The sequence below is a fragment of the Orbicella faveolata genome, unplaced genomic scaffold (assembly GCF_042242905.1).
Source record: "Orbicella faveolata isolate gen_17 unplaced genomic scaffold, um_ofav_v1 contig_15, whole genome shotgun sequence".
NCBI lineage: Eukaryota > Metazoa > Cnidaria > Anthozoa > Scleractinia > Merulinidae > Orbicella > Orbicella faveolata.
Window position 1 is genome coordinate 10,637,858 of NW_028301542.1, and position 25,641 is coordinate 10,663,498.

The window sequence follows — 25,641 nt, forward strand, 5'->3', positions numbered from 1 at the left end:
GGCCTGGAACTTATTGGAGGGTGTGATGCTGAATTCCTCCCGTTTGTTGGTATCATTTAGAAGAAAGGTGTTGTACCCCAAGCATTGGTTTGTCCTCCCTGTCCAGTTCCTCCTCAGTTTGAGTTTCAACCGTGCAACCAGGAGATGGTGGTCTGAAGCCACATCTGCCCCTTGCCTGACACACACATCTTGGAGAGTTCTTCGGAATCTCTTCCTGATGCACATGTGATCAGTCTGATTTTGTGTCTGCAGGTCTGGTGATACCCAAGTCGCTTTGTGTATCCTTTGCTGTTGGAAGTAACTCCCTCCCATGACCAGGTTGCTTGTAGCACATCGGTCGGCAAATCTCTCTCCATTGTCATTCATCTCCCCTAGACCTTGCTGCCTCATGATCTCCTCCTAGCCCTGTTATCACTGCCAATCTTGGCATTAAAATCTCCCATTACAATGATGACGTTTCGTTCTGGTAATACAAAGATCTTAATATGTGCAAAACTCCAATAAACGTGGGCCATTTCCATTTGATTTTCCTACTCCAAAGTGACTTAGACTATGTATCATGGTCTGCACCTACTCTCGCATTGAAATCTCTTAGCATAATTATAGGTGCCTGTTTAGGGAAGTCTTCAATGACTTCATCAAGGTGGCTATAAATTTTGTCTTTTGCTTCGCTGTAGAGGTCAGAGAGGTAGCATAGGCATAAAGCAAGTTTCCTGGGCCAACTGCAGTATTGAGCTGCAGAGACAGGAGGCACTCAGTCTTGATGTTTCCAGGTTCCACAGCACTGAGTAGAGTATTCCTGATGGCAAAAACTACTTCCTGCTCCTCTTTCCCTGCCACAGGAATTATTTTCCTGTTTCAGACGTTCTGAATCATCAGCCAGACACGTCTCCTGAAGAGCAGCTATATCTATTTGCAGCTGAAGAAGCTTGTTGATGATAGCTGTCTTGCTGGTGTCATCTGTTTCACATGGGTGGTTAGACAAACCAGTGTAATCATACTAACATTATAATAATAATAATAATAATAATAATAATAATAATAATAATAATAATAATAATAATAATAATAATAATAATATTTAGTTTTTCTTTCCAGATCTTCAGGATAATAAAATTTGCTTGGTGAATATTTGTCTTCCTTGTCCATGTTGTAAGCTCTTTATTATGTCTACGTTTTAGGTAGTTTCTTTGCAAAGAATGGGGGTATTTACATTCCAGCTCCCTCCCTAACATTCCAGCTCCCAAGCTTGAGATCTGGTTTCCACTTTAATCATTTTGCTTTTGAACACTTGTCAGGTTTGATAAGTCCCACACCCTCCCACAAGTCCCACACCCTCAGTGAGGCAGGTGGCCAGTGACAGGATAGCACCTTGCTGCCTAGGGGCTGCCCAGCTTGAGGTGGGCAGTAGCTGTCCAGCGAGGTTGAATAACCTCTCCCATCCTTTGAGAACAACCCCTGACATAAAGCTTTACACCAATGCAGCTGTGACTTAAAACCATTGTCTGCCATTGTATGTGTTGTATCCTCCCTGATATAGCGAGGCTTGAGTGCCCTCTCCAGGGTGCTAGCCTGGGAAGATGTACAAATGAAGTATTTTCATTATATGGCAAGGTAGTCTTGAGGTAAATCATAGCATTCTGATAGGTTCTTTGTTGGTCATGTATTTTTTCTTGGCTGCGTTTTTTTGTTTACGAAAGCCAGCAAATTCAAAATTTGTAACTAAAACTGCAAGAAGAAAACTTGTAAATACCCCCATTCTTTGCAAAGAAACTACCTAAAACGTAGACATAATAAAGAGCTTACAACATGGACAAGGAAGACAAATATTCACCAAGCAAATTTTATTATCCTGAAGATCTGGAAATATCTGATAGAAACTGAAACAGGAATTAGTGAAAGCCAGGAGGCCATAGACAACTTTACAAACAAACAGAATAGTGCTGACACAAATAAGACAACTACTGATATGAACACTCCTCTCCAATACATGGAAGCTAACAGTATTATGACAAATGAAAGAAAGCTTAACTGCATCCAAGCTTGACCACCTTTGGTCCAAATTTTTTATGAGCACTTCAAGGAAAAATGGAGAGCAGTATGAGTCAGCAACAATTTCCAGTTTTCAGCACAGTATACAGCAATACTTAACTGAGAAGAAATATCCATTCAACATACTCAAGGACAATGAGTTTGGAAAATTGAGAAGCATACTAGCCGCAAAGTGCAAGTCACTATTTCATGAGCATGGCAAAGGAAAGAAGCCACAAGCACTTTAAGGTGATTGATGAAAATGAAGATGCTCTTTATGAAGTGGGAGAATTCAGTGACTCCAATCCACTTTCACTTTGATGAACTGAGTGGTGATATTTATCCTTACACTTTGGTTTCCGACCAAGAGATGAAAGCTGTAAGTTATGCTGAGGAGATGTTTAGCTTCAACAGCAGAATGATGGCCAAGCATTCCTGGCTAGGTTAGCTGAGCAAGGTGCAAAGACCTGACATGGTCAGAAGGTCAGGAACATGGACACCAAAGAGTATTCCAGCTGAAGGTTTTTGCCACCAGTATGGAGAGATTTCCAGTCAACTTCAACAAGAAATTCTGCTGTCATCAGCCAGTGGAGCTGAATGCACCAGAATCACCATTTTACTTCGTGGTCCAGCATAATCGACACTCAAATGATGAGGGCACCCCCGGTAAAAATGAAATTGGAAATTTCCACTGCAGCGAAGAATGCTGGCCTTTAGCATGAAGGAAAAGAGTAACCAATCAGTCCGTGAGGAAAACTTGTGTTTCAAGGCTGCTCAATGCAGATTAACCGGAGAACTTTGAGGCCAACTGAGTGGCCTTAAAAGCGTTGAGGGTTTGCAATCTCACAAGTCAGTTTGTTCAAAATTCCAATTGATAGGAGGATGTCCTTGACCCTCAGCAGAGTGACCATTCTTGATCCAGAGATGACACAATCTCTAGTGTGAATAATCAAGGTCTTCAAGGACTTCTTCAAGTAGCCACTTGTTTGACTGCAGCAACAGCCACAAGCACCACCAAAAATTAATTGCTTAATCATGCTAGCGATCCTTTACTGCCTTCTTCTGCTCCAGTTTTTGCACCTGCAAAAATAGAATCCATTAGTGGCTTTACCTTCCAAATATTTTGTGGCAGGGCTGGAAATAACAGTTGGTCGTTAGACATTGTCCAACCAAATTTTAAATATGTCCGGCCAATTTCACATTATGATCGGACATGATGTCCAAACATTTCACCAACACCAAGTTATTGTACATCCATAAAATTTAGTTAGATACATTGTTAAAAGGGTCAAAATTGCGACAATGCAGCTAAAATTTCATCTTTGGCAACCAAAAATGCTGGTTTAGTCAACAGCCGGAAATATGTCTGCATTCACAGGCTACCATAATGGCGACTACGTTTCTGTGTTGACGATCAATAACAGTTATTTTCTCAGACATTAATTATGTCCTTCCAGAAACACATTGTCAAAGATCTTTACTTCTATAACATTCAATATAAGAAAAGAAAGCAATCTATCCTTTTGCTTTGCTGTAAAGGATTCCCTCACATTGGAAAACTTGCAAATGGCTGATCATGTTTGGAATCGCCCTAATATATAGATTTAGGCCAGCCTAAAAACGTAGGTCCTGGGCTGGGTTGTTCAGAGCCCAATTAAGCTAACCCAGGAAAAGGTAGAATTTTGATTTGTGTTTTGTAACTTTGCAATGAGGTTTTCTGTATATTGTTTGGCCTTCTGTTTTGAGTTTTTATAATCACCATATACACAAAACAAAGCAGGAAAAAAAACATTTGTATAGAAGAAAAAGTTATAATTCAGTTAACTTTTAATCCTGGGCTAGCGTTAACTGGCTTCCGAACAATCCTGCCCTGTTCCAATCGAAAACCAGCACTTGATCAGCAGTCAACTTAAAAGAAACATGTGACCTGGATGAGCTGTAAACTTGAACCCGCAATATGGTCAAGTGATACTGGTTAGCGGATACCTTGTTTTGACAGGTGTCAATTGATTAGAAGAATGGATGTCCAATATCAAAGAAGTACACAGTAAGCCAAGGCTGTATGTCTCTGTCAACCTATTATTTGGAGTATGGCCGCCATGTTGCACGACTCCATCGTTGTCGTCATCGCTGTCGTGAATACACGCCCACGAGCAATACCGCTAGCCACGATAACCATGAGAAAATCAACTCATGGGTTTCCTTTTCTTTTCTTATATGAGTATGGGGCTCCTCTTGGCGGTCCTTCAGGCCACCAGAGCTCCGCTATAATGCATTGCAAACCCTTGAACATTGAGTGCGTCGTGTATGCCTACCGATTGTGTCTCTTGGAATACATAATCTTTCATAGACATTACATTAGCTATGTATACAAAATTAGTGGCCAAAAACATCTTGGGAATTTTTTTTTCACAGATTTTATGCATTGAGTTCTTTTCTGAATAAAATTCCCACTTGATTTTTATCACTTAGTCGCCAAATGGCTACTCCAGATTTTTTTGAATTTTGGGCCCTTGACTCTGACAGTTTGAGCCATAACCTGGGCTCCTGCCATATCATAAAGCAGAAGTGTTCATCTTTCCTGTACTTGCCAAATGAAAAGTACTTTTCCGAAATCACCCTATTATGCATTACGTGCATTGCGATATGCTGTTAGACCTTCATGTATGTACCCTAGAGTCAACTTTGGTGAGGAGCCTATCACTAGGAGCCTGCAACTCCCATACTAAGCCTATGTCACGGTCTATTTTTAGACTTCTTTTCCCAGGAAAAAGTCAGTTCTGGTCTATATGAGCACGAATCGGTAAGGAGAAAAATGGTGGCCTCAGGTGGACATGTCGACTTAGTCTTCTGGTGAAATTATAAAGTCTGTGCTTGTGATTGGTCACTGAGGTTCCTGCAGGGGTCTGAATTTGCAAGAAATTCAAACTACAAATAGATGGGTCTATGAAAAGGCTGGGACAGGAATAATTGGGGTAGTTGCACACTCCTAGTGATAGGCTCCTGTAGCATTCAATAAAAAGCTAGGTTTGCTTGAAGAACATATAATCAGCAGATAACCAGGAGAGATCAGTGCAGTCATCTTGTAGATAAAGTCATCTAATCATTATAAATGATTAATAAATCAAATTTAAATGGAGTTTTGAACGATATGTAATGAAAATTTTTACAGTATGCTAATAAATTTTATTATGATAATTACTTATGCAAATCAATTATGCAAATTAATGTCCGGTCAAATTGATAATATATTGTCCGACCAAAATGAAGATTTGAAAGGACACATGTCCTGATAAAGAAGAAAAATTATTTCCAGCTCTGTTGTGGTATGTGAAAATTGACCACAGTGAAAAGAAGCGTTGAATCGTTATCAAGAGTGATGAGGACGATTGACTTAAAGGCTGCTTCTTTATCAGCTGTGTATAAGTTTTACAGCAACCAGTTTTGACTTCTCTTGACCGATATTTTGTTATGTGCAAGTTAAAGTATTCCAGGATCAACAGAAACCATTGTCCAAATTTTGAAGTCTTGTTTATATCTAACATGACTTACCACCAATAAATTTGTTTTCAAACTTGTGGTAGCTCGTTCTTTCTGAGCTGCGTCATCAATAACCCGTTACAGGGAAACCCAAATTCAAGTGACCACAAGTGCATTTTACAGAAAATAAACCAGCATGGCCCGAGTGCCATGTAATATAGTACTTGTCAACCTAACTAGCCCAAGCCTTACTGGGGGATATTGGCCCTCAGTTGTTTTTAGTGAAGTTTTAGTGAAGAGTGCACTATTGGGATGGTTCTGGGGCTGCCATCTGCTAAAGCACTATGGAAATATGGTGCGAAGGTGTAAACTTTAATGTTTGTATAATTATTAAATTTCAAATAATCAATCAGTCTAGGGGCAAGGAAGTAATGGGGGTGGGGTGGGACAGGTACATGTATACTCTAATAGTATGTAAAATATGTTACACCCACTCTTAGAGTAGGTTTGTGTCAACATTCACAAAGCTATATATTTGTTTCAGGTAACCCCTTGCTCTCCTTATGGTACTATTCTCTTTGGAACAAAACCAATTTACTCTAAATGCATGCGCAAATTACTTAACGTTAATGTATGCATTAGTTAGCTTCTCCTTAGCAGCTTGTATATTTCTTCCCTTAATTGTGAAATCAGGAAAGTGCTGGCACCTAATGAAAGCACAAATTAATTTAATTAGTCTTTGAGGAGACTTCTTCACCAATTAAGGATATAATCTCAGCCAAGTAGCGATGTTTACCTTCAATACTTTTCGTTGAAATGATTGTCAGTTGTATCAGTCAATATCGTTCATGTGTATTAAATTGTTAACAACAAAGATGGTAAGCAGAAAAAGAAAGTGGTATTCCATGACTAACTGATAATTAAATTAGTTCTTGTTTATCAGTGAAAATAAAATTTGCATTTTGAGTAAAATAAAATCATTCCTCTTCCATTTCTTCATCAGATATTTAACTTTCTTCCCTTTGTCTCTAGTAATGAAAAAAAAAACAAGCACATCTCCCGCATGTTTTCGAGAAAACAAGAGCTTTATTTGACATATCTTTGTGAGGAAAACAAAAGTATCAAGTTACAAACATTGGCATGAAAAGTGAAATTGTCATGTTTGCTACTTCACATATTATTAAATTTAAAATGAATGAAAATCAACAGAAAACACCAGAGTAAAATTTTAAAGCTGTCATGACAAATGGTAATTGTAAGTAAATTTTGGGCCTTGAATGAAAACACAACCATGAAACATACACACTGCTATTAAAGGGGAAAAGCCCTAGAAGACTGCCAAGGGAAATACAAACCATGAGTGAATGAGCAGGGGTGAATACCTATGTGACTACCGTGCCAGAGCTATCAATTACGCTCCGCACTATCTGAGATTGTCTCACTACATGTAGTTGTACGGACCTCGCTGTGCTCAGTCTGTAGCCAATGTTCCCTGGTAGAGCCCTCATGCACAGTTAGTAAGAGGTTATAATTTTCTCAATTTTTTGATACAAAAGGATATCATGTGGTGCATGTTCCTGTTGTATCCATGTTTGACAGGAAACAATGTAGTTTGCAATGTAGTTTAACTTGCTGTATCAAGAAAAATAGCCTTGTTCTTTATATTTGTTCATTGTGTCTGTCTGATTGAGATTCCCTTAATTCTAGAATTTCTCTCTCATTTCAAATTTTGTTTCCATGTTGTTTCTTAATTTTTAGGTGACTACACAGACTTTTATTCATCCAAAAACCATGCAACAAATGTTGGCACAATGTTTAGAGGGAAGGACAATGCTCTCATGCCAAACTGGTAAGAATCAATGTGTGATAAAAAAAGCCAAAGATTCATAGAGCATAGGTTTGTTGGTTGGCACAAAACATAGACCCCCATCTGGACCTGAACCACCACCCCCCTCCCTTCTGGAGCCCTTGTATTGTGACTTTGTCATGCACATTTTGTTGTGCTTTGTGCCAGCTGCAGTATTTACTTTAAGGTTTGATTGGTTGACTGTATTGCCTGTGTTCTTGTGATTGGCCAAGGTGATGACTCTGGTTTTAGTTTTATAACACTTGATTGAAAACCTCTCTAAAAACGTTTTGCATTACTTTCATAATAATATGAATAATATTTATTATAATGTTTATAAAACTGGGTTTGGTTTTATAACACTTGATTAAAAACCACTCTAAAATCTATTGCATCACTGTCACAATAAATTATACAAATAACATTTGTTATCAATGATGATTACAAAACTACATTTTAAATAGAATTAATTTAAGAAACATCATTACAATTGCTACCATCACTTAAGATCAAAAGTTATTTATTGTCTGGGTAGCAAGCATATTGCTGATGACTGCAGTTTAACAGTTGACTTTTCAGATGTAACTAATTGATGACATGCTATACAAAATGCTAGACATTGATGAGACTGGAAAAAGACTAGGAGATCTCTTGCCCAAACATTTAAGACATATTCATTCTTTGAAAGTTTAAATTTGTAGGGTCCAACTGTTATAATATTATACTTAATAATGTTAAAATAAAGCAGATGCCAATACATGGACAGCTGCCTACATTGTAGATTGAAGGTGACATTAAATGTAAACCTGGCAGGATTCATTTACCAGTTGGATACCATGGTAGAGCATCTTCTGTCATAGTGTCAGGTACTCCAGTGCGACGCCCTGTTGGACAGACCAGGCCTGATGATAGTAAGTACTAGTGTTACTCTTGATATCTCCTTCTAGTTTAGGTTATACACCTGTAAGCCTGGTTCACACTTGTGAGATAAGCACAAGCATAAGCACAAGCATAAGCACAAGAAACTGTTAATGTGCACTGAGGTAGAATAAGAATAAGCATAAGCACAAGAAAAAGAAACATTTTCCTTTTTCTTGTGCTTGCACTTATGCTTATTACGCTTATTTCACTAGTGGGAACTGGTCTGAGATAAGCCCAAGCATAAGCCCAAGAATTCAACCAATCAGAATAACACTGTTCCAGATCTCCTCTCCGTCAACAAAATTGGCAGATGAGAGGTTGGCAGAGCTTGTCTGGAGCTATCCAATTCTGTACAATAAATTGTTGGTTGACTTCAAAAACGCACATAGAAAGGAGTTAGCGTGGAGCGAGATTGCACGAGAGCTAAATTTGAAATCAGGTAAGCAAAAGCACAAATCGAACTGAGTTTGTTTACTCAAGGAATGATTATTAAAATAAAGTGTAGCAGAACTTTGGTTAATATATTCACCAACATCAACTCAGCAAACAGTGCTTCTTCCTCTGCCATGTTGTTTCTCCACTGTTTTATCTTCCTTTTCAGAGCCTCTGTTTCTTTTCATATTCTAAAACGAATAGAAGTGGACACGAAAATGTTTCCGACATGACTCACACTGCGGATGCGTATGTCGCTAATCTGAACATCCTTGTGCTCCCTTGTGCTTATGCTTGTGCTTGCCTGTGCTTATCTCACAACTGAGAACCATGCTGCACTGTTACTGGAAAGAAGACAGCTTCTGGGAAATCAGCTCATCACAATAGCTAAGCCTTTTTTGTCAAGATCATTTTTGGGGGGGCCAGATAATGGAATATTGATTTTGTCGTAATAACATGACTGTGTTGTTTGAAATATTATTGTAAACAGTAATGTGACTTGTTTATCCAGGCAATTTATTCTCTATCACAATGGTATACTGTGAGCTTAGCACGACTGCACTGATCAATAATATGAAAGAAGTTGAAATGTGCTGATCTTAACTTATGGTAATTTGCATTATTATGTGAAAACTAAATATTGGTATAACTCCCATTAGAGATTAGGTATTCTTTTTGTCTTAATGGCTTTTGACTACTGAGGAAATAAGTTCTCATACTGAGTAACTACAATATCTATCTACACAAAGAATGCATTGACATTGCTGGCACTACACAGTGTACATGCTGGTTTTGTGTCACATTAACCTCTAAAATTGCGTTCGTAGAACGCAGTCCTAATGCAGACTTCAGCCAAGTTTCATGGGACGGTTCACCTTGGGTCTTGCAACACTAATTTGGCCACTCTGCAGCGGGGGCAAAAATGAATGACATCATTACCAAACCATGGACTCTATACATTTCATGTCTATCTGCTACATCATTCTTATTCTCTTTTGTGGCTTCTTGTGCTGTTTTGGACATTTTGGAGCGTTCTTTGGACTGATTTTTCACTCTGATTGTATTCAACAAAAGGGAATGCAACAACAACAACAACAACAACAGCAACAACAACCATTTATTTGTACTCGCAATTTATAAATGCGGTCTCAACACAGACCCCTGGGGGAGGTACTTTTGGAATTTCTGGGTGGGGATGTGCCACTTGGACCCTGGAACCCTTAGCCTATACCAGAGCTAGTTCAGCTGAACTTTGCTACCCTATACTAGAGTAAACTCCCCAAATCTCCCCATCTATCGACACTGTTGAGGCTGATTTGCGTAAATTTAAACTTGCTGATTTGATTTTTTTATATTTTTGAGTGGCAATTCCTGGTTTCCTTAGTCTAGATAAAATCTTCAACCAACTAGTCAATTTTGTGAAAAATGATACCCTATTCTAGACCCAAACGCTCTGATTTATATACCCTATTCTAGAGTAAACTGCTTGAAAACCATACCCTTCATAGTGGCACATACCTATATAGCCCATATATTTCAGTGCCCCCCCGGGCACAGACCGGAGTGAGATTTGTTTGGCCCAGCGAAAACAAATTACAATGCTAAGTATGTGTATACGAGGCGATTTGCTTTTTCGATCATTCATGATCGCTCATTTGTAGAAGTTTTGATTCTGGACTGTATGTGGCCTGTTTGGTCAGGATGCGAGATGACGTGCCTGTGATACATAACTGGGACAACAATTATTTATTCTGTTAACGAACACGGCTGTGAATCGCCTTGGCTTGGGGATGTTAACCATGGGAACAGCTATATTTCATTGGCTATATTTTGATTACATTTGATGACTTAAATCAATTAGTTCCAGTGGCCAAAAATAGTTCACTGTCTAGTGCAGGTCAAAATTGAATCGATGGAAGAGTAATCTGAAGCCAAGATCTATAAGAGTAAGCCAGAACTAAGGAACAACAATGTAAGTGCTGACTATTAAATCATCAGCGGACATATTAAAAGAAAAAACAAAACAAAAAAAATAAAAAAATAAAAAAATAATAAAAAATAATAAAAAACAAAAAAAACAAAAAACAGAAAAAAAATATTCCACAAAAAATAGTGGACTCGACACTGGATCAACATCTCTGTTAACCGTTGGTCAAGCGTCAACTAATTTGTGATTGATGCATATGAGTCAGTCAACACTCAGCCAACTATCAGCCGACTGTTGATCAAGTGTCAATTGAGATGTTGATCAAGTGCTGATCAGTGTCAATCGAATATCAGGTGGAATGTCGATTGAGTGTTGATCAAGATTTCGATTGAGTGTTTATCACAGGTTGATTGACAGGGTTCGTACGGGTCCTGGAAAACCTGGAAAGTCCTGGAGAATTAACATTAAGATAATGGGAGTGAAAGGGTTAATGTGAATTTTAGAGTCCTGGAAAAATCAATCTGAGTCCTGGAAAAGTCCTGAAAAAGTCCTGGAAATTTGTTTCTGAAAAAGGGTATGAACCCTGGATTGAGGGTATCGATCAGCACTCAACCGCAGATGCCTTTAGTACACATGATCCATTTTTTGGTCTGTTCACTTTGTTAATAGTCTTTGGAGAAAACCAAAGACCAATTTGAATTGTTAAACAGTGCATTCAATATGTTTTGTTCTTGTTACTAACAGATATATAAAATAAGGATATAGCAACTTTTTAAATAGATCTGACCAAGTTGTTCTGTAATGAAATTGTGGGGGCAGATCCAGGATTTTTCAAGAGGATGTGGCCGGTTAATTGGTTTTACAGAATCAATAATGCATGCCCATGAAATGGTGCATTTTGAGAATTGAGAGAAGTAATCAAAATGGTTGACTACAGCAAAACAACTTATTGAAGATTTAGCAAGGACGAATGGCGGGACATAAAAATGAGGCTTGATATTTCACAGTAGAGTGCTGCTTTTTACGGCATGGCCTCAAGGCTCCTGTTACTCTTACTCACTGGTGTAACTGTTATCACTATTATCGTTAAAAAAAGGTGCTTGCAATCACAATGAGGTACCTGTCCTTACTCACTCGCCCACTCATCCCTGTAGTGCTGGCTGTTGCAAAAGTTGCCTTTACTTCTGCCATAATATAGGCACTCTCAATCAACCCCAGAATTGTTGCTATGATCTGTACCATTCCTGTTGTGTTGTTTACCATAAATCGTGTTTCATCAGTTCATTAAAAATTAATATTAAGGGTGTTTTTGATTGTCCGATCATGTTTGTTTACTGATTACCTGTCATTGGTCAGTGGTTACAATGGGGGATAGATGTGCTGGCTTTTGCTGTCACAAATTTTAGCTTTTTTATGGGCTGTCATATTGGTCTCAGTTCCATTGTGAAAATGAAAGAATTGCCTGTATGGGGTCATCATCACCAGGCACCCAGACTAAACGTTTAAAATTTACAGCCTCTACCTCATGATCACAAGGATTGTTGCCACCATCTTGGATCATTTCCACAAGTGAAGTGCTACCTAAACACACTGATCAACTACTATGCGAATTCATGGGCTACTTTTCAACAATCACTGTTATTAACAAGTGGTGACATCAATCCCAACCCTGGTCCTGCTTTTTCGGACCAGACTCAAATAAGCGCTCATCATGCTGCCAAACAGTAGCCAGAAATCACAGAATGTTAATGTGAGGTACATGCAAGTCGAAGTACAAGGAGCTGCTAAATGCTACAAACATCATTTGGTCTGCACTAGATGCTAGGAGTCCCTATCAAACATGCAACAGCATGTCCTGCAAGCGACTCAGCCAGACAGAACCGAAAGTACTGAACAAGGTTAATTGTTAGATTTCAGAATGAGCACGAAAATATCATTTAACAATTCTTTATCTGAAACAGGCCCATATTAATGTGAATGGTCTAATGACAAAAACGAAGCTCCAGGAGGGCTGGCTACCGAGCCTAGCGAGCCCCAACTACCTGTTTGTTGTAACCCAACCAGGGGTGGCTTTGGGGTTACTGATGCTTGCCAAAGACACCACCCCTGACTATGGTGGGCGAGAACGTCCATCTTCCCAAAGTAGGCACCAGCCTGTCCTACCCCGCTGCCCATTTATTATTATTATTATTATTATTATTATTATTATTTTGATATTATTATTACTATTATAATTACCGAAAACTTAAGGAACAACAGAATTTCTGAATTTTTTACCAGATACATGTAAGATTTAAGTTTGTATGGAAAAGTGCTCAATAAAGTTTGTACTATTTTATTTAAAAAAAATATATATATTATTATTATTATTATTATTATTATTGTTAAAGATTCGCACAGCTATTGATGATATTGAAGCTGGTTTCGTCATTGGCTCAGGGCAACAACAAGTTTCCTAGGGAAGCCAAGAAACACCCCTTGTTTGCTTTTTCTCTTCTTTCTACATCTCCAGCACCTTTCTATGAATTCTTGCCGACCCCAACAATGCACATTTCTGGATCAGTCCAACAGGAATGCCCACCTCAATGGCTCTCAGATTGGCCTTCAGTCTCAGTGGTATTGATCCCAATGCTCCCACTACCAGTGGAATAACCTTTGTCCTCACACCCCACATTTTTCGAACTTCTCTTGCTAGGTCTTGATACTTTTCAACTTTTTCATCTTCCTTCTCTCTCACCCCATTATCCTCTGGAATTGCCACATCTATAATCTGACAGCTCTTGTCTCTCTTGTCAATGATCACCAAATCCGGTCTCCTAGCCCCTATTTCATGGTCTGTTCGCACACTGAAGTCCCATAGAAGTTTGTAATCCTCATTTTCAAGCACACTGTCTGGAACATGGTCATACCATCTCTCCTTTCGTTCAAACCCACATTTTCCTGACAGGTCCCAATGGATTACTCTAGTCACGTTATCATGTCTTCCTTTTGTATTCTTTTTGTGCCAGTTTCGAGCACGAACTTACAATATGGCTAATGGTCTCGTTACTCTGCTTACAGATTCTACATTTCGGGTCATTCTGTGACTTGTCAACCATCGTTTTAATATAGTTTGTTCGTATTGCTTGATCTTGTGCAGCAATGATAAGAGCTTCTGTTTCTCTCTTGAGCTTTCCTTCTTTTAACCAGGTCCATGTTTCCTCACTTCTTTGTTCTTCACCCTGTCTTGCAAACTGTCCATATAACGGCTTTTCTTTCCAGTCTTGAATATTTTCAGTTCTTCTGCTCGCTTTAAAGTTGGCAGCTGTTTCTCTGTTCTCATCCCCATCCCTTCTGACGGCTTTTAACAGTTCTTCCTCGCTTGTTTGGACGTAACATTCTAGCGATATCTTTGCTTGATTTACACAATCCCCTACGGATATCAAACCTCTCCCTCCGTCCTTCCTTGGCACATAAAGTCGTGCCACGCAGTCCCGTGGATGGAACCCTCCATTCATGGTTAGCAATTTTCTTGTTCTGCGATCTAGGTCCCGAAGTTCTTGTTTCCTCCATTCAAGTATTCCTCCTGCATATCTAACGAGTGACACTGCCCAGGTGTTTATGGCTTGTATCAAGTTTCCACCGTTCAACTTCGAGCGGGCAACTTTTTTAACGCGTCGTAAGTATTCTTTCCCGAGTTTGTCCTTCATTTGGTCATGAAGCATGTCGCTGGCCTCAAGCACTCCTAGATACTTGTACCCTTCGCTTTCTTCCATTGCTCTTATTGTAGTGTCATCTGGTAGTGTTATGCCTTCTGTCTGTGCCAGTTTGCCACGTTTTATGACCAAGACAGCACACTTCTCAATGCCAAATTTCATACCGATGTCATTGCTGAATATTCTCACTGATTGTATCAGTGAGTCCAGTTGGCACTCACTTCTGGCGTAAAGCTTTAGATCATCCATAAAGAGAAGGTGATTGACCTTTGTCTTGTTGGCATATGTGTATCCCGCTTCGCACTTTCTGAGAACTAGGGACAGCGGAATCATGGAGACCACAAAAAGGAGGGGGGATAGGAAGATGCCCCTTTTGATGGAGACACTTCCAAGACTTTCTCCGTTTGATGTAAGTTCCGTTTGCCAGCCATTCATGGAATTTTCCAGTAAGGTCTTAACATTTTGAGCTGCACCAAATAGTTCTAGACATTCAAGAATCCAGGAATGTGGTATCATATCGTAAGCCTTCTTATAGTCAATCCAGCCCATTGCAAGATTCTTCTTTCTTGATTTGGCCTCTCGTAGGACCATTTTATCAATAAAGAGCTGGTCATTGGTTCCTTGGGAGCCTTTCCTGCAACCTTTCTGCTCATCCGGTAGTACGCTCTCGGTATCCTGGAATTCGTAGAGCTTGTCAGATATTATCCCTGTTAGCAACTTCCACATTACAGGTAAACAGGTTATGGGACGGTAATTTCCTGCTACTGTGCCTTTCTCTGGGTCTTTCATTATAAGGACAGTTCTTCCCTTGGTCATCCACCCAGGAACGTTCCCACAGTCTAAGCATACTTGAAGCTGGTTTGCGATATTGTGGTGTAGGCCTGTAAAGTTCTTCAACCAAAACCCCTGCACCATGTCTGGTCCTGGTGCCTTCCAGTTCAGAACTTTCCTGAGAAACTGTGTCACCATGTCTATGGTGATGGACAACTCAGCTTGCTGTGGCAACTCCACTTCCTCTTTCAACTTCTTTAACCATTCTGCATCCTTATGATGTGTTGACTCTATGCTCCAAATGCTCTCCCAAAATTGCTTGGCTTCTTCTGAATCAGGTGTCATATCAGATGAGATTTTGTCTCCACTTAGTTCCGTATAAAATTTTCTCTGGTCTGTCTCGGACAATCTGTTCTGATGGAATTGTTTGTTTCTGTTCTCATATCTTCGGATCTTTGTAGCCTTGGCAGTAATTCTTTGTTTGAGATCTTCAGAGACATGTTTAAGGCCTATTTCAGCAATCTTGTACTTTCGCTCCAGCTCACGTTTGTGGTGTTCTTTTAACATTCTGCCATGTAACAGTGCTGTCACTACTTAGATCCCGTCTCATTTATTATTATTATTATTATTATTATTATTATTATCATTATTGTTATTGTTATTATTTCTAATGCTTTTACTGTCTTACAAAAGTCACTTACAATACATTAAAAAAACTATTTACAATGCCTGACATTACCATATTTACTTACAACACGCAATAATTACTTATTATGACTTACACATTACATTACTTAAGGAGTTACAATACAATGCAATTACTTAATAATTTATAGAAAAAAACATCCAACAAACAAACAAAAAAAAATCGCAACAAATTACTAAGGGAAATGCCTTAAATGGTGAGAGGGAATTTCCACTTCTGTTGAAGTTCCCATTCACCATTCAAGGCGGCAGCAATGTATTTTTCTATCTCGATTTTATCCTGCACTAATGAGATAAAGTCGCTGAAAACAAACATAGTATTATTTAGCGCATTGATATAAAGAAAGTATTTGCCTAGCAGTGTGAGGTGGTTGAGAGTCAAACGGTGAGTACAGGGACAAGTAATTCCAAATAATACCTCTGGCTCGGAGAGGAGTAAACTCGCGTTACTTACGGTAGAATACCAGCTTTGGAACTTATACCAAAAGGAAGACACTTGCAGGCAGCTAATAAACAAATGACGTATGTTTTGACTATCAGAGGGGCAGATAGGGCAGGATGGGGAGGCAACCTTGTTCATTTTGTATAATATACTGTTTGTGGCTAAAATGTTGTGTATAATTTTGTGCTGGAATATTGCCAATTTAACTTATTTTGTGGCTGTGAACGGCAGAAGATAAATTTTATTTAGATTCTCCTTTGCAATACTTTATGATAAGAGTTTTTTCTGAAGTGGGATGAGGAAGATTTTCTAAGGTTAACAGTTTGTCGTATAACATCTTGCACACTATAGTACAGATTGGCAGCGGGGGTGTAGTAGAGTCGCCAGAATTAACATGAAGGAGCTTCTTCCAACTTTGAGGGATCGTGGATATAAGACCATGATATTGTAAAAAGTTGCAATTTAGCGTGTATTTATTGTGCAAGGAAAGGAAAGGCAGGAAGCGATTTTCATGCTCGTCAAAAAGGTCTGAAATTTGCTTTATGTCTGCTCAGTGCCAATGATGGGAGATAATCCTGATGATATCATTATTAAACTGAATTGTCTCTTCGAAGAGATCTGTATTTGGTGCAGACTCAATAAGCTGACTTTGCATCCTGGAAAGTCTGAAGTAATGAGTATGCAATGAGATCAGTTTGTGGGCCCACTGTTGCTTGTGAAGTTTGGGGATACACAAATTGACTACACAACCAAAACAAAATTAGTGGGTGCGGTCATCGACAACAAACTGACATGTAGAGATCAGCTGGAGAAGACACATATGTCACTCAGCAGTCAGTATCGTGTGCTGAAGAAAATGCGATACCTTCCACCCAAACTACTAGTCAGAAGCATTTTACTTAAGACTGATTCCACAAATAACATATTGCATATCTGTCTGGGGCAACTGTTCTGTTGCTAGGCTATATGAAATTAAGAACTTACATATTAAAATAGGTAGTTTTATTCACAGAGTTTCTCAGAATGTTTTGGAAAGCAGAGTTTGCGTGTTATGGGAAAGGCACAGTAAGCAAGAATGTTGGAGTGGGAACTTTTAATGGATCGGAAAATCTGCCCAGGAAAAAGAAAATTGATACTGGGCAGGACAGTGCTTCAGTATCATCATCATAATGATTTAGGGAAACAATCAATTCTAACATTAATATTTCACATTAATATAATTAATTCTAACATTATACTTTCTGTCATTTGCCTGCACACAGCTAAACCTCCAGTTTTTGGACCATGTAAATTACTGGATTTTGAGCTTGAAATGGTAGGTCCTAAAAAAATGTCCTAATTAATATGTAGCCAGTACTGGAACAGAGCTTGATGTACATCATGCATGATAGATGGCAGTGTACTAGTTAACAAATAGATTCCATGTTGTCGTACGTCTGTTCAATAATAGATCACAGATGATGTCAAAATGTGGTAAGAACAAAAAAGTGGCACATGAGGCGATAGCCGAGTATGTCACTGATGTTCTTACCACGTTTTGACGTCTTCTGTGAACTATTACTGAACAGATGCACGGCAACATGGAATCTGTTTGTTTTATATAATAACAAAACAAACTACTACAGCTAAAGCTTTTTTTAATTTCAAAATCTTTCAACAGAACTCGAAAGCCGGCCTTTGCCCACTTTGGTGAACACGAAAAAAGGCCATTTGTGCTTTTAAAACCAAGAAAGAAAATAAATATTTTGCTCCGCAGTTGTAACTTTTTTCAAGTTTCTTACAATGCGAAAACCAACGTCGTTATTAAACATAATGTTTAATCTATTTAACAAGTAGATTCCATGTTGCCGTGCGTCTGTTCAGTAATAGATCACAGATGAAGTCAAAATGTGGTAAGAACAACTAAGTGGCACACGAGGCAATAGCCGAGTGTGTCACTGATGTTCTTACCACATTTTGACTTCCTCTGTGATCCATTACTGAACAGACGCACGGTAACATGGAATCTATTTGTTTTATATAATAAAGAAACAACAGAAAAAAATCTTTCAACATGACTCGAAAGCCGCCCTTTGCCCACTTTGGTTACACTTTGGCAAACACGAAAAAAAGCCATTTGATGTAATTAATCTATTGTCTATACAAAATGAAGCAATCTCATTGGTTGCTATGCATAGCAAAGAATTTTGGTTGGTCCAGGAAAATCACGCCACTGTCAAACTTGATACAAGTGTCGCTTCTCGTGGAATGAAAACTTACAGCGAAAGCAGAATTGAACTGGGAAATCTACAAATCTTAAAGAAAATGCTGGAAAAGTCAAGTCAGTTTTTGTCATCAGAGCAGCCCTGTGAGCCAAAAAGCTTGGACGTTGCCTTGAATATTGCAGGAGTTGAAAAAATACGCTCAGAAAACTTGCGGTTGCGGTCAACCTGGAGGCTATTGGATTCAAGTTTTGAATGAAAGAAGCATTAGTCACGGTGGAAATTCGTGTCCTCTTTGGTTGGTGATTCTCAAATCACTTTGAAGTAGTGTCAAAGACACCTTTTAGCTGCGATACAGTTGGCCGTGAGCTGTAGTGAGCTATACTTTGCTTGCTGCTGTGCTCTGAAACGGACTGGGACATTCGCATCGGAAAGCAAGGTTATGTCTTTATTTTAACTGATTGTAAGAAGTGATCGATGTTTTCATGTTTTCATGTTTCATTCCTGACATCAATCAGTGTGTCAACAGTTATTTTGAGACTGAGGAAAGTTGAATTTTTTAAATAAATTAATCTCATAAACATTTTGTTTATTGGGTTTGTTAAATTCTAGATAAGGCAATGGTTCTCAGCTTACCAAGACCAATTTTGTGCTTTGTTTAGTCTCGCTCAACTACCGACTGAGACTGCTCGAGTAGTTTTTCTGAGTCATTTTCTAAAAAAAGAAACAGCATTATCTTTCTTCTTCCTGCTTCTCGTACCTGTTCAATGCCTCGACAAGACTTTTTTGTACCTTATCGTTTGTCCAGTCACATAAAATATTATCTAAATTCTCAAAACATTCCGCCATTTTAAACACAGAGGGAAAAACTTTGTAATGATGACGTCAATTGTGCGTCTGTCCTCTAATAGGTTATAGGCAAGAACCAATCAAAATGTGAGAATAACTTAGGTTATTATATAAAACTAAATATGCTTGGAGTAAACATCGAGAATAAACTGCCATGCAATAACAATATCACCCACAACATCTTTGATATAGACAATATGTGTGAATACGTGTATATAAAATTGTCTGCCATAAATGCCGCCACATTAATCTTGGGAAAGCAGCTCATGGTTATCTTTTCTTTTTTGCTAATTTCACTTGCAAACCTTCACTCTTAACAGTGCTTTTAAGATTTGAATCAACTCGACCTTCATGTAAAACGTTTTCACATTTACAGGTAATGTTTTAGACAAGGCCCATTTGTAAAATTATGGAACAGGCTCCCAAGCAAACGAACATACCTAAGATAAACCTGGAAACTCTAATGGATGAGCGATGCCAAAGCTGCTATGCAATAATTAATGAATTAGATTTTTTATTTATAATTTTTGTTTTATTTTATTTTTTTTTTTTGTCAAGTATTTTTATGAAACTTGTAAAAAGACCAATAATTTCTTTAAATTATTCTGAGGTTTTGAAATTTGTAAATAGGCTAAATTTATTTTTAAATTTGTCTTAGGTTTTGCAACTTGTAAATAGATCAATTTTTAAATTATTCTTAGGTTTTGTAATTTTTTTTAGGTAGGCGTCCTCTATTAGTAGAGGGTTATTCATTGATTAAAACAATTTTGACACATTAATTAAAGTTATTATTATTATGTTATTATTATAAATATACACTATATCTATATACAGTGTTCCAGACTGGAACTTGCGCTGTATGTTCTAAATGTCAACAAACTCCATGCAGATCAAGTTTGACTTGCTGATGATTAAAATCAGCTGTCTGTTTAATTACATGCTACTTAGCTAAGATATTTTTCCATGTAAAGAACAGTTATGGTATATTCTATTTATGTTTCTGGGTTGAGGCCTATTTGGGGTTCAGAGTTCTGTTTTCTGCTGATTCCAAATAATTTTGATCTTGGCTGTTTCTAAAGTTCACAAACATAATCATATTAAATTAAGCATGTATCCTTTTGGGAGGGGGAAGGGCAAATGTTGTCCATCCCCAGACACCTGAAAAAGGAGATTCATGATGAGATTAGCTTAATTTCGTTCTTGTAGCCTGAAATGCAGAGAACATTTTCTCTTGCAATTGGTTATCGAACCATTTAGATATGTCCAGAACAAATAAATAATTAATTACAAAAAATCAACCCCATCGCCAGCTGAGCCTTCATATCCAGGGTTGCGTGACTGGATGCAGGGATGTCACTTACTCAACCAGAAGTAATGTGATCAACTGTGGCTGCCAGCTGACATGATTAATAGATAGTAACATGATGATCACACTTGGAAATAAGGGTTTGTCCGCTTTGTCCGCTTTGTCCATCTATCATGCTTTTTTTTAAATTAACACACAACAAAACACTGTTGAAAACTACTTACAATTTAAACTTCTACGTACAAAAATAATGCTAATACAATACTCATTATATAATAACCCAAGTTATTCTCGCATTTTGATTAGTTCTCGCCTATGATCTATTAGAGGACAGACGCACGATTGACGTCATCATTAGAAAGTTTTTCCCTCTGTGTTTTAAAATGGCGGAATGTTTTGAGAATTTAGATAATATTTTACGTGACTGGACAAAAGATAAGGTACAAGAAAGTCTTGTCCAGGCATTGAACAGGTACCAGAAGCATAGTCTAGCAGGAGGAAGAAAGATGAAGCCGTTTCTGTTTTAGAAAATGACTCGGAAAAAATACTCGAGCAGTCTCAGTCGGTAGTCGAGCGCGACTAAACCAAAAACAAAATTGGTCTTGGTAAGCCGAGAACCATTGCCTTATCTGGAATTTAACAAACCCAATAAACAAAATGTTTATGAGATTAATTCATTTAAAAAATTCAACTTTCCTCAGTCTCAAAATAAGTGTTGACACAGATTGATGTCAGGAATGAAACATGAAAACATCGATCACTTCTTATAATCAGTTAAAATAAAGACCCAATAAAGACAACCTTGCTTTCCGATGCAAATGTTCCAGTCCGTTTCAGGGCACAGCAGCAAGCAAAGTATAGCTCACTACAGCTCACGGCCAACTGTATCGCAGCTAAAAAGTGTCTCCGACACTATTTCAAAGTGATTTGAGAATCACCAACCACAGGGGACACAAATTTCCACCGTGACTAACGCTCCTTTCATTCAAAACTTGAATCCAATGGCCTCCAGGTTGACCGCAACCGCAAGATTTCCGAGTGTATTTTTTCAACTCCTGCAATATTCAAGGCAACGTCCAAGCTTTTTGGCTCACAGGGCTGCTCTGATGACAAAACTGACTTGACTTTTCCAGCATTTTCTTTAAGATTCGTAGATTTCCCAGTTCAATTCTGCTGTCGCTGTAAGTTTTCATTCCACGAGAAGCGACGCTTGCGTCAAGTTTGACAGTGGCGTGATTTTCCTGGACCAATCACAGTTCTTTGCTACGCATAGCAACCAATGAGATTGCTTCATTTTGTATAGACAATAGATTAATTACATCAAATGGCTTTTTTTCGTGTTCGCCAAAGTGTAACCAAAGTGGGCAAAGGCCGGCTTTCGAGTCATGTTGAAAGATTTCAAAATAAAAAAGCTTTTTCGGTTGTTTCTTCATTATATAAAACAAATAGATTCCATGTTACCGTGCGTCTGTTTAGTAATAGATCACGGAAGACGTCAAAATTTGGTAAGAGCATCAGTGACACACTCGGCTATCGCCTCGTGTGCCACTTAGTTGTTCTTACCACATTTTGACTTCATCTGTGATCTATTACTGAACAGACGCACGGCAACATGGAATCTACTTGTTAAATAGATTAAATATTAGGTTTAATAAAGACGTTGGTTTTCGCATTGTAAGAAACTTGAAAAAAGTTGCAACTGCGCAGCAAAATATTTAATTTCTTTCTTGGTTTTAAAAGCACTGTTAAGAGTGAAGGTTTGCAACAAAAAACCAATAAAGAAAAGCTAACCATAAGCTGCTTTCCTAAGATTAATGTGGCAACATTTATGGCAGACAATTTTATATATTCAGACATATTGTCTATATCAAAGATGTGATACAAATGAAAAAAATTTAGTTGTTTCTGATAATACACACTAAGTACAAAGTAGAGCATTCTTTAGTTTTTTATAGGTTGGTGATTTAATTATAGCTCTTGGCAAGTAAACATCAAATGTTGCATGATTCAAACCTCCAGCCATGTCTAGCTGAGGAGTGGCAGGGGTCTCTTCATCGACAAAACAGTAATAAAGAAGAAACCAGGAGCAAAACATGAACCACCCTCAGCCTCCTTAGTCTACTGGGTTAACAAGGGTTGAACTTCCAGAAATGAAAGCAAATGGAAGCTAAAGGCATCAATTAATGCTAGTTTGTAAATCATATATAACTTGTAGGTATTGCGTTTGATCTGTCATTCCTCTAATATAGGCAAACGTTATTCTAACAGGCATTCTTTTGTGGACCAGGAAACAATCTTGGTGAACCTATTGCTATAAATAAGGTAAACTATGTTATATATATTTGCTATTTATTTATCTTTTTTTTTATTTTAAAGATGATTTCCAGTCCGTGCTTCGCGCTCTCGAGAGTTTGTTTACGTTTTTTGTTTTGTTTCATGTAAGTCATCACAAAATGTAACATTTTGCAACTATTTCCATGAAGTAAATTCAAAGTTTCAAGTCAACCGCCCTTATGGATGCGAAGCTTTATGCTTTGTTCTCTCTCATATCACTTGATGAAACAACTTCGCAGCTGAAGAAATCAATAAAGCCGTTGGAAAAAGAATTTGAAAGGTCTCAGATAAGGTATGTGGTTCGTAACGAATAACATTGATTCACATTCCATCGAGTGAGATTTATCATGTTCATAAACATTAGGGTGCTGAGACTGCGTGGTACGGCCTGGAAATCATCTTTAAATTTACCTTTTAATCAGTATATTTATAAAAATTATATATAACTTAAAAGCACCTTTGGATATTGAACAAAGTGTTTTACGAACTATACAGTTGAACTCTCACGGGGAAAATAAAAATACAGTCGAACCTCTGGTTGCGACTACCTCTCGTAAGCGACCGCGACCACTTTTAGAGCTAAAAGTTGGAAATTTTCTTTTGTTTTTAACCTCTTGTAAGCGACCACTTGACAGATAATAGAGCATAAATTGGATAGTAAGGTATTCTAACATCGCATTCCTGAGTATTACAAGAGATGGACATTTGTCAATGGAAAGAACCGGATTTTTTCTCGAAATTGACCTTTCACATGAATGAAACATTTTAAACACGGGGTAAGTCTCTGCAGTTACCATATGCCAATGAGGCAAAATATTGACTCAGTATGGTCTAAGCTCTCGTAAGCGACCACTTAGGCTTGACATTTTGGGTGGTCACTTACGGGAGGTTTGTATTCTACGCATACGCTCCATGTGACAAAAACTTCATAGGGAAATCACACACTGCATGTTCGATTTCTTCATTGCTCTTTTTGCTGGGGAAACTGGGTTTCAAATTAACTATGGTTACACAAAGCCTTATAAATACAAAGTTTCTCTTGGGAAAGTTTGCAGTGTTTATTTTTACCAACCTGATGTAAAATCTCTGCTTATAACCTAACATCTAACACTTGGCACGCATCGAGTTTCCAGGGTAGGCAGGCAGAGTGTTTATGTGTAAAAAGTTAACTTACCCAGGGTTGCCTCATGTACCCAAAACCTGAGATACATGGGGGCTAATTAAATATACTTTTATAAATACTTGTGATAAATTGATTAAGTTATTTTCAAGATTATTATGCCTGCTGAGTATTTGACCAAGCAGCGAGTCTGTATTGTCAGGAGCTGTGACTGATACATCAGAAAGAAAAGACAGTCTGTGATTGTTTACTATACAGGCACAGGACCACATTTTTGGAATGGTTGTCATGAATGACTGGAGTGGTAGGTGTTGTTCTAGGTTTCTTTTTCCCGTAGTGACAGTTTTCAAATGAGTATTCTATTCACAGGAAGAATGTACCTGTTACATGAGGTGAAATTCAAACTTTGTGGGTGTTTTTTTGTATACTTTAATTTCACATAGTAAATTCAAGCTATTACTGAAGATAATATTATTCGTTTTAATTAAGTCAATGCATTACTGATCCTATGTAGGTGTTAACTGTGCGCTATGAGCCTGTATGGGGGGCATCATACCACGCTATTGAAATTCAGATGATAGTAAAAGAGATTAAGTATGTATCGTTAAGGTGGCTCGATAGGATTTTCAATATCCAATAGAAACTTGAACGTTACTGGTGTGCTAGAGAAAAGTGAAAGTTTCAAATGACATATACATTTTACCAAGATCTGAGTTATCATGGCAGCATTATGAAGTCATACCTTATTTTACACGAGAGAGAATAACTAGTCATTAAGGGCTAGTTTGGGATATACGGCGCTGGGATCAACAACCTGACAATGAGATCAATCACTATTCAAAATTATCCCCGAGTTTCATATTCATTGAAACATTTTAAGGTTACTGTATGCCTTTAGGGGTGTCTCGCTTCCAAGCAGTATAGCACGTCTGGTTTAAACTGTAGATACCAAAACTTCTTTATAAATTTAAAGCTTATAGAGCTGGCTATCAAACTATACCAATAATTTTGAAATAAAATGAATGCAAATTTTTTGCGACCTCTCAATGAGCGTGTCCAAATCACCTTTTGAAAGCTACAAGTCAAAGGGAATTTGTTCCTTTGCCCTCATATTTGAACAGTAGCTAGTTTTAAAATACATGTATAAACAATAAAACCATGTCTAGTATTTTTTTTTATTTGGAATTATAATATAGATGGGACTCTGCGCGCGCTCTGGTTGGTCAAAAACCCATGTTTTATCCGAGTAATTAACAAACAGATTCCATGTTGCCATGCGTCTGTTCAGTAACAGATCATAGATAACGTCAAAATGTGGTAAGAACAAAAAGGCAGCAGGCAGAATTGAACTGCGAAATCTGCAAATGTTACCGGAAATACTGGAAATATCAAGTCAGTTTTGAATTTTGAATTTGCCTTGAATTTTGCAGGAGTTGAAAAGTACGCTCGGGAAACTTGTGGTTGCGGTCAACACTGGAGGCCATTCGATTCGAGTTTTCAATGAAAGGGCCGTTAGTCACGGTGGAAATTTGTGTCCTCTGTAGTTGGTGGTTCTCAAATCAGTTTGATATATTGTCGGAG

General features: G+C 38.0%; 1 protein-coding gene and 1 pseudogene across 1 annotated transcript in view; both read left to right on the plus strand.

Moving 5' to 3' along the window:
* LOC110051325 (fumarylacetoacetase-like) overlaps nucleotides 1–25,641 on the plus strand; it is a 72,316-nt gene that overhangs the window by 38,139 nt on the left and 8,536 nt on the right. Inside the window, exons 6-10 of the mRNA XM_089288385.1 lie at nucleotides 7,270–7,360; nucleotides 8,171–8,268; nucleotides 17,513–17,565; nucleotides 22,875–22,928; nucleotides 24,319–24,364. Of these exons, the coding sequence (XP_089144511.1) occupies nucleotides 7,270–7,360; nucleotides 8,171–8,268; nucleotides 17,513–17,565; nucleotides 22,875–22,928; nucleotides 24,319–24,364 (342 nt within the window). The remainder of the gene's footprint in view (nucleotides 1–7,269; nucleotides 7,361–8,170; nucleotides 8,269–17,512; nucleotides 17,566–22,874; nucleotides 22,929–24,318; nucleotides 24,365–25,641) is intronic.
* Nucleotides 1,810–5,143, plus strand: LOC149113500 (uncharacterized; annotated as a pseudogene).